This window comes from Canis lupus, chromosome 5 (assembly GCF_011100685.1).
Source record: "Canis lupus familiaris isolate Mischka breed German Shepherd chromosome 5, alternate assembly UU_Cfam_GSD_1.0, whole genome shotgun sequence".
Classification (NCBI taxonomy): domain Eukaryota; kingdom Metazoa; phylum Chordata; class Mammalia; order Carnivora; family Canidae; genus Canis; species Canis lupus.
Genome location: NC_049226.1, coordinates 81,259,551 through 81,275,798, shown reverse-complemented (window position 1 = coordinate 81,275,798; position 16,248 = coordinate 81,259,551). Strand labels below are relative to the sequence as shown.

At 39.5% G+C, this 16,248-nt stretch overlaps 1 protein-coding gene across 4 annotated transcripts in view; it reads left to right on the top strand.

Annotated features, from left to right (window-relative positions):
• TANGO6 (transport and golgi organization 6 homolog) overlaps positions 1 to 16,248 on the top strand; it is a 200,886-nt gene that overhangs the window by 56,978 nt on the left and 127,660 nt on the right. For all 4 annotated transcript variants that reach the window (XM_038538490.1, XM_038538492.1, XM_038538493.1 and 1 more), the window contains 4 exons: positions 30 to 206; positions 3,879 to 4,011; positions 6,543 to 6,731; positions 15,651 to 15,785. In XM_038538490.1, coding sequence (XP_038394418.1) covers positions 30 to 206; positions 3,879 to 4,011; positions 6,543 to 6,731; positions 15,651 to 15,785 — 634 coding nt within the window. The remainder of the gene's footprint in view (positions 1 to 29; positions 207 to 3,878; positions 4,012 to 6,542; positions 6,732 to 15,650; positions 15,786 to 16,248) is intronic.

Below are 16,248 nucleotides of genomic sequence, written 5' to 3'. Positions count from 1 at the left end.
AGCTCATTTATAACTGCTTTTTCTGCCAGGTCACTTTGCCAAGAGATCTTATTATGGATTCTGGGGAAGCTAGAGAGGAAGAAGGCAATTGCCAGCCTGAAAGGATTTGCAGGATTGGACAAATCTGCGTCCTCCCTTCATTCTTTGTGTCAACTTAGAGCTGCCACTCAAGGTGGCATAATTGTTACCATCAAAGAGGCCATTTGGTGAGTCCACCCACCCTTTACCCTCGCTCTTGGGATAGAATTGCACCCAGAAGGCCCTTCCCTGACTTGTCCACTAAGGGGCGCTGATAGAACAGGACCTAGAACTTCAAGCAGCCGAGGTGCTGCTATTTATAATCTCTAAATGAAATGTGAGCTCCTTAAATAATCCTGCAGGTTTTTTCCCCAGATGCTAGCTAATAGTAGATGCCATTTGCTGGAGCCTTGCAGCTCTGCATCACAAGTGCACTTACTTTGCAAGTCTTTGCCAGAGAATCAGAATAAAGGGTAGTCACATGTTTACCCTCAGCACCATAACCATCCAGTTCTCTTTCTGAATCTCCAAATGGTATATGTCTGTTCAGAGTCAGACTTATTCTTAAATGAAATTGTCTGATAGCTTTTATGTTAATTTTTTTGATGGGGGTTTCTTTCTCCTGGAGAGCAATTGGAAGGTACTTAATAAATATTAGTGGAATGGATAATTTATTTCTCTCACATTTCACAAATATATTTTAAGTTATTTCCTTTTTTGGGTGATATGTATAGATATTATGACCTCAGAATGTAAGTTCCTGTCGACCAGAGTCCCATACAGTTCTTAACTGCTGACAGATACTCAGATTTTTTTTTTTTTTAAAGATTGGATTTGTTTATTTATTCATGAGAGACACAGAGGGAGAGAGAGAAAGAGGCAGAGACACAGGTAGAGGGAGAAGCAGGCTCCATGCAGGGAGGATGTGGGACAATCCCGGGTCTCCAGGATCACACCCCAGGCTGAAGGCCGCGCTAAACCATTAAGCCACCTGGGCTGCTGGATATTCAGATTTTTATGTCTCATTCAAAGTGTGGCTGTTTATTAAAGTGTTAAATTTAATTTTTTATTCATGGTTAACTTAGTAAAGTTATAAAACACTCTATCAATAGGATGGACTTGAGAAAAATGGAAAACATACATTGATTGCAAGCAGAATTCTCAGTACAAATGCAAGCTACCAATTTCTTTTTATTTATTAATTTATTAATTTATTAATTTATTAATTAATTTATTTATTTATGATAGTCACACAGAGAGAGAGAGAGAGAGGCAGAGACATAGGCAGAGGGAGAAGCAGGTTCCATGCACCAGGAGCCCGACGTGGGATTCGATCCTGGGTCTCCAGGATCGTGCCCTGGGCCAAAGGCAGGTGCTAAACCGCTGCGCCACCCAGGGATCCCAAGCTACCAATTTCTTGAGAGTTGTTGAGCACTAGTAGGTTTTGTGGTTGTAACTATGCTCCTGAACTGAAAGAATTTAAAATTTAATGTGTTTATTTTAAGAACACTTTGGAATAGTTTAGTCTGAGATCAATCTAGTGAGTGTATAGGGAATTTTTTTTTTTGGGGGGGAATTTTATAGTTATAGTTTATAAGTTAAATCTTATCAGTATTAAAATTAATAGCTATTGTAACTGGTCTCTAGTGTACATCTTAGTGTATATCAGAATCAACAGTTCTTATTGAAACTATAGTTTCTCTTCATGGTAGAAGAAACATGAATAGGCAGTTATTGAATGAATCTCCATCTAATGCTGGAAGCAATGGACTCTTAACTCAGGGTTTCTACATAGACTTCTAGGTGTCCATAGTCCCTTTGAAATTATATACAAGAAATTTTTATGCACAAAGCTGATTTTTTTTTTAAAATAGGGTCCATAGTTTTCATTTGATACTTAAGATACTCCGTATCTCCGAAAAGTTGACATGCACTACATCAGAGAAGTGTGTGTGTGTGACTGATTTTATCTTTCATTCTAAAGATCTTGCTCCTGGTGCCAGTCCCCTAAAGGCAAGTCAGTCTCACCACTTACCCTTTCCCCTATCATTCTGTCCAGGAGCCCTAGTTATCAATAAAAAGTTTGTTTAAAGAAACACTAAGAGACACCTGGGTGGCTCAGTGGTTGAGCGTCTGCCTTTGGCTAAGGGCGTGATCCCAGAATCCTGGGATGGAGTCCCAAATCCGGCTCCCTGCAAGAAGCCTGCTTCTCCCTCTGCCTATGTCTCCGCCTCTCTCTCTGTGTCTCTTATGAATAAATAAATAAACTATTTTTTTAAAAATAAAGAAACACTAAAAGAGCAGCTTAGGTTTCATGATCTCTGGATCCAGAATTTTTTTTTTTCTGGACCCAGATGTAACTATAGTATTTGAAACTGAGTCTTTATCCTTGAAATTTTAAGAATGAATGAAATAGAATTTCATAAGGTAATTATTGTCATGTCTTTTTATTTTATTTATTTTTAAAGATTTTATTTATTTATTTGAGGGAGAGAGCAAGCAGAAGTGGAGGGGAGAGGGAGAGGGAGAAGCAGGCTCCCTGTTGAGCAGGGAGCCCAAAGTGGGGCTTGATCCCAGGACTCCAGGATCAAGGCCTGAGCCAAAGGCAGACACTTAACTGACTGAGCCATCCAGGTTCCCCTGTCATGTCTTTTTTAAAAAGTATTTGAATATAGTATTTCATTTTGACAGGGCGGTTCACAGAAGCTTAGAAGTGACTCTTAGCCATTTCAGTTTTTTTGTCTAATATAAAATGTGGTGTAGATAACATGACTAATCTGAAGGATGCTGGGAGATTCTGGGATAATGGAAGAAGTGATCTTAAGCTTAGTTAATAGGTTACCCATTCTACTAGAGGAGTATAAAGCCCACATCATTAGTGAACTGGCAAATTGGGGCTTACTGCCCAATGGAATGGCCAAATCAATTCTATTTCCTAATTGTATTTTTCAGTGATATGAAACAACATCTGTCATTTTTTTCTCAGTTTAGTCTGAAAACTTTTGTTTCCTTCTTTAATCACAAGAGCACATACCTTCTTTGTATAATGCAAAAAAGCATAAAGAGGAAAACAAAAGACAACTGCTATCCTAGTCACTGTTTGCATTTTTTTAGTGTTTTGTCTTCTAGTCCATCTGTGTTTATTTACATGATACAGTATAATAATATTGTATCTTGGCTTTTTCACTTATCCTGCAAATTAAAATTAAAACCCTTAGCACCTCATGAGAAGTTTCTTAAAACTTTTTTGCAGACATCGTAGCATTGCTTTTAATAATGTAGCCGTATTTTATTACCTGAAAATTTGGCTTACTCAGTTTTCCGAGTCTTTCTGCATTTTCATATTTCATCTCGTTAGTTCTTATTAGTTGAGACTGACTGCATGTTCTCCTGTAAGGATAGTATCTTTTTCTGCTGCCCATAACCCTTCAGGGGCTCATCAAAAAAAAGTCCAGCTTTCTTTGAATGGCATTCAAGGCCCCCCTGTAATCTGACCTTGCTTTGCTGACTTCTTTTTCTCAGAATATCTGCATACAACCTATACTTTAATTCCTCCTTGCTATTTCAGTTTATTGAAATAGTGGTAATTCTTTAACATCCATCTTCCTTCAAAAGCCACTTCCTTCATGAGTCTTTTCCCCACTGAGCAAATGACTATATACGACATCTTACCCTACCTTCTGAGAATAAATGCTTTTTTAGCATGGAGCATCAGGAAAATAATTTAAACAAATTTTTGAGATCTTTCTAATGCTTTACTGTATGAAAATACCATGTGTAACTTTGGAAGATTATTATGGAGTTTCAAAAATAATATCTCTGGGTGACACTGCCAAGATAAATCTTACTTCATGTTGCAGTGATGAAGATGAAGATGAAGCCCTGTACCAGAAGGTGTCCTCAGAGCAATGTCGGGTAGAGCATCTCGGGGACTTGTTATCCCACTGCCAAGAGTGTGGTTTGGCAGGTGACTTCTTCATCTTCTGCTTGAAGGTAAGAACTACATATATGATAAGGGCATGGTCAGCTTTATTTCAGGATACAACCAGGATCCCCTTTGAATTTTCAGGGCAGTCATAATTTTAGCTCCTAAAATTAAGGTCCTAATCTTAGAGAGAAATAATCACAGGATGTAAGAGTAATTTATTTGTTAGTAGCCTTTGGGTTGGTAAAAAGAAAAAAAGCAGTACACATATGATTGGACTGTTTTCCGAGGTGATCTGCCCTGAACTTTTAGAGATGACCAAAGTAGAACTCTTGATCTATGAAAGGGTTAATCTTTGCTCTGTGTTGACAGTAAGTACTCTTTTGAAGTTAATAGCAGGTTTTGCAGTTATGGAGTAATCCTTTATCCTTTCTGACTGTTGTTTTGTCAGGTATTTGGAAAGCAGATTTAGCAGTTCTGCCTTTCTCGTTTCATTTTGTAACCACCTGAAACCTTTTCCGGGTCTGTTTCTTAGTGTTGGTGATTGTGCTTCCTCTTGCTCTAATCTCTGACAGCAACTTGTACCTCATACTGTACTCCTTATTTGCATTGTTGGAGACTGTCAACGGGGTGATCTCTGATTTTCTGTCCTCCAGCTCTGCCTTCTACTTTATTTTCCCTAAAATAAAGTGTCTGTTCTAAGAGAATGTCTGTGGAGTTTGAGGTTGGAGTGGCTAGAGGGGAATACAAGGAGAGAATCAGGGCTAACATTTCTAGAACTTGAAATAGGGGCCATTTTTTGATGCTTTTCTCACCTCTTGTGTTCACTTTTCTTTCTTTCTTTCTTTCTTTCTTTCTTTCTTTCTTTCTTTCTTTCTTTCTTTCTTTCTTTCTTTCTCTCTCTCTCTCTCTCTCTTTCTTTCTTTCTTTTCTTCTTCTTTTTTTTTTTTTTAAAGATTTATTTATTTATTTGAGAGAGAGAGAACACAAATGGAAGGGCCAGAGGGAGAGAAAATCTCAAGCAGATTCTGTGCTGAGCATGGAGCCCAGTGTGTGGCTCGATCTCACAATCCTGAGGTCGCAGCCCTGAGACCACAACCTAAGCTGAAACCAAGAGTTGGATGCTTAATTGACTGGGCCACCCAGGCACCCCTTCCTGTGTTCACATTCTATCCCCTTACTTAGTCACCCATTGTAAATAACATTACAAGAAAATGTGCTCTTAATCAGAGAATTTTAAAAATTATTTTAAAAAGCAAAAAATCAGGGGATCCCTGGGTGGTTCAGCGGTTTAGCGCCTACCTTCGGCACAGGGCATGATCCCGGCACAGGTCCCGGGATTGAGTCCCGTGTCGGGCTCCCTGCATGGAGCCTGCTTCTCCCTCTGCCTGTGTCTTTGCCTCTCTCCTCTCTCTCTCTGTCTCTCATGAATAAATAAATAAAATCTTAAAAAAAAAATCAGAGGCGCCTGGGTGGCTCAGTTGGTTAAGTAACCGACTTGATTTTGGCTCAGGTTGTGATCTCAGGGTCATGGGATCGAGCCCTGTGTCAGGCTCTGCCCCGTGAGTGGAGCCTGTTTGAGATTCTCTCTCTTCCTCTCCTTCTGCCCTTCCCCTCTCACCCCCACCCCCCACTTGCACACACCGCACACTCTCTCTAAAATAAAGAATAAATAAATTCTTTAAAAAAACAAAAACAAACAATCAAAGGACTTTGCTTAAACCCAAGGTTTTTGCACCTTGGGTACTATTGGCATTTTGGGCTGGGTAATTTTTTGTTGAGAGGCCAGGGGCTTCCTGTGCTTCCTTGTAGGATGTTTAGTAGCATCCCTGACCTCTACCACTAGATGCCTATATCACTCCCCAATTATGAAACCAAGAATGTCCTAAGACATAGTTAACTGTCCCCTGCAGAGCAGAAATTACCAGGCCCTGTTGGGAACCGTTGCTCTAAACTGTCACTTACTTTGGTAAAATATTAATTGTTAAGGAACTTAAGGTTTTCTCTTCCCAAGGAAATTTACAATGTGAAGTGTAGGGAAAAAGCCTACAAAACCCACAGTAATGAATTATCTATTAGTAGAGATTTAGTTTTAAGTATCGTAGGGAAAAAGCTGCTGAAAGCATTTAATAGTCTCTAAAAAAGGGTTTGGAAATGTTAGATGGCCTGAGGTCTCAGTTCAGCAGGGCTAGTGGTAGAGATCATGAAAAATGCTGATAATGTAAGTAGTTTGTCAAGCTAGTTCTCTTTATGTATGTACGCTTTTTACTATGAAGTTTTAAATGTTCATATATGTATACCATAAAATACATATCATTCTACAGCTTCCATTTTTCACTAAGCACTGTTTTTGAGGTCTTTCTGTTGACATCCACATAGATCTAGTTTATTTCAACTGCTACAGTATAATAAATACAGTTTATTCATTCTCTTATTGCTAGACATTTGTCTCCAAATTTTGGCTATTATAAATAATGCTGCAGCAAACACTTAGACTAGTTCTTTACAAATACATTTCAAACAGAGTTTTCTCACTATTGTGGAAGCCCTTAGTTCTACAGCCTTTTTCCTCACTTTTTCTTTTCTCCCATGCTGGTAGGAGTTGACGCATATGGCCATGGAAGATGAAGCAGAGTTAAAAACAAAGCCCTTCTCCAGCAAAAGCCTCTTGGAGTTAGAGCAGCACCAAACTCTTGTGGAAGGCCAGGAGCAGAAGGTGCTCATCCTACATCTCTTGGCTGTTCTGTGCGAGAGGATGTCTGAGCAGATTTTCACAAACATCACTCAGGTCAGTGGCTGCCACATTCCAGATCCCAAGCTGGTAGTATTCATCTATTTTGGTTTCTTTATATGATTTCCAAAAAATGTTTTAAAAAAGTTACTGAGTGTATGGCTCGGTAATACCTGCCTCAGTGTTACCTGGAACGCTCCTTGAACATGCAGATTACTGAGCCCATGACAACCAATGGAATCAACACTTTTGGAGGTCCTGCCAGCTGGCATGTTAAACAAGCTTCTGAGGTGATTCTCATGCACAGAAAACTTTGACAATTGTAGATATTTATGTATTATATTACAGGGTCTTTGGCTTTTGGGGCAAATACGATTGTCTGAGTCTTTTTTCAAAATATGGATGCCCAGCCACTTGTAGAGATTCTGATTTAGCATGTCTGCATTAGCATCTAGGGATCTGTATTTTTTTAAGCCCATGGATGATTCTAATATGTATCAAAAGTTGAGCATGATAAGAAAACTTAAATTTGAAAAAATCGCTGATGATAAAAATACCTATTATTTCTACAGCCTATTTCTACAATAGCCTGTGAAGTTTTAAGATGTTTTTAAAAATGTTTGAAGGGATCAGTGCCTGAATTTTGTTGGCTCAGACATTATAATTATTTTATTTATTTTTTGAAATATTTTATTTATTCATGAAAGACGGAGAGAGAGAGGCAGAGACATAGGCAGACTTAGAAGCAGGCTCCCTGCAGGGGAGTCCGATACGGGACTTGATCCTAGGACCCGGGGATCACAGCCCAAGCCGAAGGCAGAGGCTCAACCGCTGAGCCACCCTGGTGCCCTTGAACATTATATTTATCAACTATTTATTTATTTAAAATAAAGATTTTATTTTTATTTATTTGATAGAGAGCACAAACAGAAGGAATGGCAGGCAGAAGGAAAGGAAGAAGTGGGCTCCCCACTGAGCAGGGAGCCTGACTCAGCTTGATCCCAGAACCCTGAGATCATGACCTGAGCTGAAGATAGACACTTTACCAACTGAGCCACCCAGGCACCTCATTACTAGCGTTTTGAAAAATAGGAAATTAAAGGGGAGCCTGGCTGACTCAGTCAGTAGAGGATGTGACTCTTGATCTCAAGGTCTTGAGTTCAGGCCACACATAGGGCATAGGGCCTACTTAAAAAGAAAAAAAATGTAAAAACCCACAGGAAATAGGAGTAATAAAGTGTAGGCAATGCAGTCACCATATTTTATTGTTATTACCAGAATTAGGTGTTGCTTGGCTGGTGAACAGTCAGTTGTAAGATGGTATGATTGTCACGCTTAAATCTGATTCTTCAGCTCTTTGTATCGCCCTCATTGTCATCTGCCTTCTGGTGTTGCTAAGCAGCGTTTCAGTCTAGCTCCCGCTGAGAAAATTTGCAGCTGTGTGTCAGCTCCAACTTACCGTGCCTGTTTAATGAGAATTATGTTCATGATTTCTTTCCTAGCTTCTTATTCCTTCAGTTCACTGACCCTGTGTTACACAGTAGGGTGATTTGTTTCTCCTGTGTTTATATCCGTTCCCTAAAGACTTTTTCACCCAGACCTTATGTCTTTGTCTCAAGATGGTAGTTGGAAGGGAAAATGGCCTAAAAACTATATGACCTGAGCTTTTGCACTTAGCTCCCTTTGTTCCTAATTAAGGAACAATGGTTTTAGGCTGACGGAGAAGTGACTTGTCCCATTAAATTATCCTTCAGTTAAGGTTAAAATGTCTAGATGAAAGAACCACAAAAAAAATATTAAATGTCATTTAGTAGTTTTACTGCTAGTGATAATTTTAGTAATTATTTTGAAATACACACACATATGGGTAAGTTATAAATAATACATGTTACAAGTAATTTTGTTAATATCATTAGGAACCAAGATTTTCAGTATAAGAAAAAAAGTTATGAATATAAAATCAAAGAACCTGAGTAGAATTCCTATAATATTGAATTTCAATTGGAAGTAGTCATATGAGGGGCGCCTAGGTGGCTCAGTCAGTTGAGCATTTGCCTTCCTTTTGGCTCAGGACATGGGCTCGAGCCCCACTTTGGTTTCCCTGCTTGGTGGGAAGCCTGCTTCTCCCTCCTTCCCACTTGTGCTTTCTCTCTCTCTTTCTCAAATAAATTTAAAAAAAAAAAGAAGTACTCGTATGAACTCACAATTTTTTCTTTTTAAAAAATAGATATTCCCAGGACACCTGGGTGGCTCAGTGGTTGAGCATCTGCCTTTGGCTCAGGGTGTGATCCTGGGGTCCTAGGATCAAGTCTCGCATCAGGCTCTCCACAGGGAGCCTGCTTCTCCCTCTGCCTGTGTCTCTGCCTCTCTCTGTGTCTCTCATGAATAAATAAATAAAAGCTTAAAAAAATAGATATTCCCTTGCTCATTCCAATGTCTGTGCCAAGAAGCTGTAACAACCCAGCAGCAATAAGCGTTTTTAGTGCCAGACTGTAGTTTCTAAATATCATGTCCTGCTGAAAGAACACAAAAGTCATTGGAGTAAAGGTTCATTCAAGGTCTAGGGCAGGAATTGTACACTGTAAGCCTCAGGATATCTTCTTGTGCCTAAATAAAAGGAAGATGCTTGAGATTAATGAAGTCATGTCAGTAGCACTCAGGAGCCAACTTGAAAGATCTCCCATTGGCCACAAATAGGGCATTTCAGCATTAAAAAGGATAGTGCAGGGATCCTTGGGTGGCACAGCGGTTTGGCGCCTGCCTTTGTCCCAGGGCGCGATCCTGGAGACCCAGGATCGAATCCCACATCGGGCTCCCGGTGCATGGAGCCTGCTTCTCCCTCTGCCTGTGTCTCTGCCTCTCTCTCTCTCTCTCTGTGACTATCATGAATAAATAAATAAAATCTTTAAAAAAAAAAAAAAAAAAAAGGATAGTGCATGTAGTGGATCGAGATACATCAAAGTTATGAAAGCCTAAGCCACCCCTTCCCAAAAATCACTTTTGGGCATCTCTTGAAGTTGCCAGGGCATCAACTCATTATTTTGTAAATTGATAAATGAAAGAAAAGAATATAAAACATTTATCTTACCTTTTTCTGTCTGCCCTGTATTTCAGTATACTCAAATGGTGAAGGAAAAATTTTCTTTATATAAGAATTGCAGCTTAAATATTAAAAAAGAGACCTACAAATGTATATATTTTGCATTCCCCTAATGAAATAATGAATCTAGGTGACAATATCTGATAAAACTATTAGGGGTACTGTATAATGAATGTAATTAGGCCAAACATATCCAAATCAACTGATCCCCCCCCCCCCAGCATTTTATTATGAAAACTTTCAAATTTGAAAGAATTTTATAGTGAATACCTGTGTACCTACTACCTAGATTCTACTATTAGGATTTTATTTGCTTTATCACATATTTCTCTGTGTTTCCATATGTCTGTCCATTTAATTTAATTTTTGGTGGAGGGATCCCTGGGTGGCGCAGCGGTTTGGCACTTGCCTTTGGCTCAGGGCGCCATCCTGGAGACCCGGGATTGAATCCCATGTCGGGCTCCCGGTGCATGGAGCCTGCTTCTCCCTCTGCCTGTGTCTCTGCCTCTCTCTCTCTCTCTGTGTGACTATCGTAAATAAATTAAAAAATTAAAAAAAATGCATATATTAAAAAAATTTTTTTTGGTGGATTCCAAGGTTAATGTATGTATATGTTACCCTAAATATTTTCAGCCTGGAATGATTGATCGCAACATCACCAAAAGTAGACAAGCAGACATATGTGACTCCTTAACGTAATGTAATAGGAAGTACGTAGCACCACCTAGGAAGGACTCTTACCCCAAAAATAAACAAAACCCCACAAACAAGCAAAAAACAGAAAAAGTCCATAAAATATGAATCTAATCAAAGAAATTCAAGGTACAGGAGCAAGTTAATGCCATGAGGAAGCAAGATCAGTCAGTTTCATAATGTGAGACATTCTACAGTACAAATGACTGAGTTTCTTTATAAAGTAAATGGTATAAGAAAGGAGCAGAGCTTCTGTAGCTTAGGAGAGACTTAAGAGACATATCAACCAAATGCAATGTGTGGATTCTCATTCAAACATACTAATTGTGTACGAGAGGACATTTTTACAACAGTCATAGGCCAAATAATAGAAGGTATAAGGAATTTTTATTGAGTTTAATCATGGTATGGTAGTTGTGTGTGTGTGTGTGTGTGTAAGGTTTTTAAGTAATCTCTCCATTCAACATGGGGCTCGAACTTACAATCACAAGATCAAGAGTCACATGGTCTACTGACAGCCAGGCAGGTGTCCCTGGTATGATAGTTCTGTTAAGAAAAATTTCCTTGTTGGGATCCCTGGGTGGTGCAGCGGTTTGGCGCCTGCCTTTGGCCCAGGGCGCGATCCTGGAGACTCGGGATCGGGTCCCACGTCAGGCTCCTGGTGCATGGAGCCTGCTTCTCCCTCTGCCTGTGTCTCTGCCTCTCTCTCTCTCTCTCTCTCTCTCTCACTGCGTGCCTATCATAAATAAAAAAAATAAAAAAAATAAAAAAAAAAGAAAAATTTCCTTGTTAGAAATGTATATTGAAGCATTTATGGACTAAAGATTAAAAATTTAATAAAATGTATTGGCAGATAATGTATGAGAAGATATACAGTGGAATGAGCCATTCAGTGGTCTATATATGGATACCAACTCTCCAGTTTCTAATATGTATCAAAGGCCCACTAAGTGGCAGGTACTCTTCTAGGTATCAGGGACATAGCAGTGTACAACAAACATCTCTGTCCTCATGGGATTACATTCACATGGGAGATAGACAATAAACAAGTAAGCAGAAGAACAAGGTGTGTTAGATGGTAATAAGTACCAGAGAGAAAAATCAAACAAAGAGAATTTAAAGACAGTGTGGTAGGTAGGGTGGTCATGAAGAACTTCACTGAGAAAATGGCCTTTTTAAAAATGTTTTGGGAGAGAGTGAGCATGTGTGCATATGGATAGGGTAGGGGTAGAGGCAGGGGACAGGAAGAGAGAGAATCTTAAGCAGGCTCCATGCCCAGCACAGAGCCTAACACAAGGGCTCAATCTCACAACCCTGAGATCAGGACATGAGCCAAAATCAAGAGTAGGACGTTTAACTGACTGAGCCACCCAGGCGCCCCAACAGAATGGCTTATGAGCAAAGATCTGGAAGCAGGGAAGGAGGGAGCTGCAGAGATACCTTGGGGAAGAGTGCGCCAGCTAAGAGAGAGCGTGTCTCAGGTGTGGAGGGCTCAGCAAGAAGGCTAGTGTTAATGGAGTAGAATGAGCAAGATTTCCTTTTTCCTGCCCTTTCAGAAAATTGCCACACTTTGCACCTTTCTATATTTAGATCGCTGTACTTGGCAGAGAAGTGGTTTATATGATTTTTTCTTATATATTAAGAACGCTTTTAACGTAAGTAACGCATGTTCATTGTAGAAACATTTAAACATAAAAGAAAAAAAAAAAGAAGAAAAAAAAAAGAAAAAAAAAATAAAAAAAAAATAAAAATAAACATAAAAGAAGTATATGGTTTAAAAAGTATGGACTTCTGATTAAAGATAGTATATTGGGGCAGCCTGGGTGGCTCAGTGGTTTAGCGCCGCCTTCAGCCCAGGGTATGATCCTGGAGACCCGGGATTGAGTCCCATGTTGGGCTCCCTGCGTGGAGCCTGCTTCTCCCTCTCCCTCTGCCTGTGTCTCTGCTTCTCTCTCTCTCTGTGTCTCTCATGAATAAATAAATAAAATCTTAAAAAAAAGAAGATAGTATATTGAACACTTGAGTTTATCTGCTCCTTCTGGAAACCATAGGGGCCAACAGAGCAGGAGACAAGAAACAGCAGATAAAAGAGAATAACAACATTTGAAAACTGGAAAGTAATGGCTGATCTAGCAACTCTGAAAACAGAAAGCTATGTGCCTGCATGGGAGAAGCAAAGCACTATACCTCAGTGAGGCTGTTCAAACTTTATTTTGAAAAGGAAAAAAAAAAAATGTTCTCATTGCAGAACACTGGAGGGACTGGATGGTAGATCAACTGTAAAGATGAAGGTGAGTTTAGAGCTTAAAATAGGTTGAAAGGCTCTGCAAGCTTTGGTAGACCCCTTGATTCCTTCCTCAGATTTGTACAAACACCTCCCTCCCCAGCAGTAGCTGGGAGGCATATTCTTGACAGTGGTTGAACTTAGGTGGCAGAAACAAACTAAAAAACCTTCTAGAGGATCAGGTTGCTGTCTACAGACTCAGTAGTGAGGCCTCGGCCACTTCCATGCGTCTGCCAGAATGTTGGCAGCAGGTTTATACATCCCCGTAGGAAGAGAGGGAGGATTTAGGGAGTTAATATCTATAATGTGTTCAGAAGGGAACCTGGTAAATAGTAAATGTTTAATGTTATTAATAAGCAGCTAACCCATAAAAGTGGTTGCCAATGTAGAACCCCAATCAGACAGGAAGAATGCGGTAGAGCACTGTTTTTCATTATAAACTTTCAGGAATATTTGGCTTTTTAGATTATGTAACTTTACAGATATGTTTAAGTAAAAGTCTCTCTCTCCTCTCCACAACCTATATAAATTCTAGAACATGCTTTAGTTACATACCTATCCTTGTGGCTGGAAGCCCGACCAGTCACAGGAAGTGAGTAGTCGCGAGGAGGAGCTGTTGTCCAGATGGGTATAGTGGTTTTGTTGTGACAAGAAGAAAAAAGCTTGAGGGAAAGGGCACTTTATGGATGACAATAACAGCTGGCTATCAGACCACAGTTAACAGCTCCCAGGTGTTTTGTTTTTTGTTTTTTGCCTTTTTTTCTACATACATACAAACAGTTTCTTTCTTAACAAAATAGGATCATATTACTTGTTTTGCAGCATCTAAATATGTGTGTGTGTATATATATATTCTGAATAATATATATTATGTATATATACACATAATGTATATAATGTATATGTATAATGTATATAATGTATATTATATATATATATATTCTGAAGAGGGACTTAGAAAAAGTGGAAAGGCTAGATAGTTCTTTTCCAGCAATTTAACAAAACATTTGTGCTGAAATAGAAGCTTCCTCAAATCAAGGGGTGCTTTAAAAAACTCTTTGGAGGCAAAATAGGTGGCCCGAGATGGTAAATGTAGCATTTTCTCTAGAAAGGCCAGTGTCCTTAACTTCTAATCAAAGTTTTAGGCTTGAGAGGGTGGTGAAAATTGCCATAACCAGCATTGTTCATTTCAGTAAGTGGAACTTTTAATAACCTTTCTAGTTTCCTGCCTCGCTCCAAAGACAAGTGTTAACAAGCCATTCTCCTGACTTTAAGCTTGCAATAAAGACTCTAGCATAGCATGTGATTTGCCCAGAGAATTAAACATGCAAGCTTGCATGGTATTTAGAGGCTTATTATGACCTATCTCAGCTGTACTACTTTCAAAATGATTTTTCCCTTTTCAGCCATTAATCCTAAATATGCGTGCATGTGTGCATGCTTGCACGTGTGTACCTGCGCATGCACGGATGTGTGCATTTGTTTTTATTCAAAGATATTTCTACTTAAGGTGATTAATACAAGTGCAGTCAAAATGATGCTGACCAAATTAATTCCATTTAAAGCTTAGTTGTTAGCCAAATGCTATATAAAATCTTATATATGAATAATCTTAATCCTTTAAAAATATTTGGTACTTAAAAAAATGACTGGATCATTTGTACAGATTGTTTGAGGACTCAGTTCTAGATAAAATTAAGTGCCTCTTCGCCTATTCTTTGCTTACTGGAATCAGATGGTCATAACTGGATTGGAGCAGGGGAGTCCTTGAGGAGGAAGCCTCATTAGGAGAAGCAGATCTGGGGCACCTGGGTGGCTCAGTGGTTGAGTGTCTGCCTTTGGCTCAGGTCATGATCCTGGGGTCCTGGAATGGAGTCCCACAACAAGCTCCCTGTAGGGAGCCTGTTCCTCCCTCTGCCTATGTCTCTGCTTCTCTCTGTTTCTCTCATGAATGAATAAATAAAATCTTAAAAAAAAAAAAAAAAGGAGAAACAGATCTAGGACCATCTAAGATAATCAGCAAGTATCAAATCATTTTTCATTTTAATTTCCTGTCAAAATTCATGAAAAATCAAGGAAGTTGGATTAATATATTAAAATATTTGGGCTGATCTTAAAAATAAAATATTTGGGAAGGTATAAATGAGGTTTCTCATTTATTATTAACTGCATGGCTTTGACTAGCTTACAGATTCTTCATCAAAAAATAAGGACAGGGACACCTGGGTGGCTCAGCAGTTGAGTGCCTGCCTTCGTCCCAGGTGTGATCCCACGGTCCTGGGATCGGGTCTCACATCGAGCTTCCTGCATGGAGCCTGCTTCTCTCTCTGCTTGTGTCTCTGCCCCTCTCTCTCTGTGTTTTTCATGAATAAATAAATAAAATCTTTAAAAAAAAAAAATGAGGACAAAGAGTACCTGCTGGCTCAGTTGGTAGACCAGCAACTCTTGATTGTGAGGTCATGAATTTGACCCCCACATTGGGAATAGAGTTTATTTTAAACAAAAAGGGGGTACCTGGGTAGCTCAGTCAGTTAGGTGGTTGCTTTTGGCTCAGATCATGGTCTCAGGGCCCTGGGATCCAGCCCCATATCAGGTTCCCTGTTCAGTGGAGAGTCTGCTTCTCTCTGTCCCTCTCCCTGTTCATATTCTCTCTCTCTCTCTCTCTTTCTCTCAAATAAACATATAAAATCTTGAAAAAAAAATGAGGCACTGACCCTCTAGAGTTGACATGAGATGTGGGCCTGTACATAAGACACTGAGTACCATGCCTGTTCTGGTAGATTCTTGCCTTCATGATGTTGATGAGGAAGGAGGTAAGGATGTAGACATAACATATAAAGAGAATGTTGAGATTCTTTTTCTTATTCCTCACTGATACTACATTCTGTTTCTGTCATAGGTTGTAGACTTTGTAGCAGCAACACTACAGCGAGCATGTGCAAGCGTGGCCCACCAGGCAGAGAATCCTGTGGAATCGCAGACACTGAGCATGTCCATGGGGCTGGTGGCTGTCATGCTGGGAGGAGCTGTTCAGGTGAGTTGCCAATATGAGCCAAAGTTGGTTGGAAGGAGGAGAGAAGAGAGAAACTTGTTGCTTCTCTTTTCACCCTTGTGAGAAATCAGAATGGATGTTGTGCTTAGGAGAACTAGAATAATAAACAAGTCAGGCTGTTAATGAGAATTCTCTCCAAAGTAGAGGATGAGAAAATTGTACCACTTCCACCTTGTCACCTGTGTAGACTTCACTTTCAGAAGGTCAGGGGTCTTTCTGAGCTGACACAACATTGATTTGGAAATACTTGGCACACTGTTTTGCATCTTTGGTGAATACTAGCTTCTCTATCCGTTACTCTAAGGGCTCTTCAAAGCTCAGCCCTTGTCCCTTCTGCTGTAGTGGGGGCAAACCTGTATAAACTGCTGATTAATTAGGATTCTGTCTGTTTTGAATAGTTTTCTTTTAGCACAGGATCCATTGTTTAATCCGTATCATATAGCAT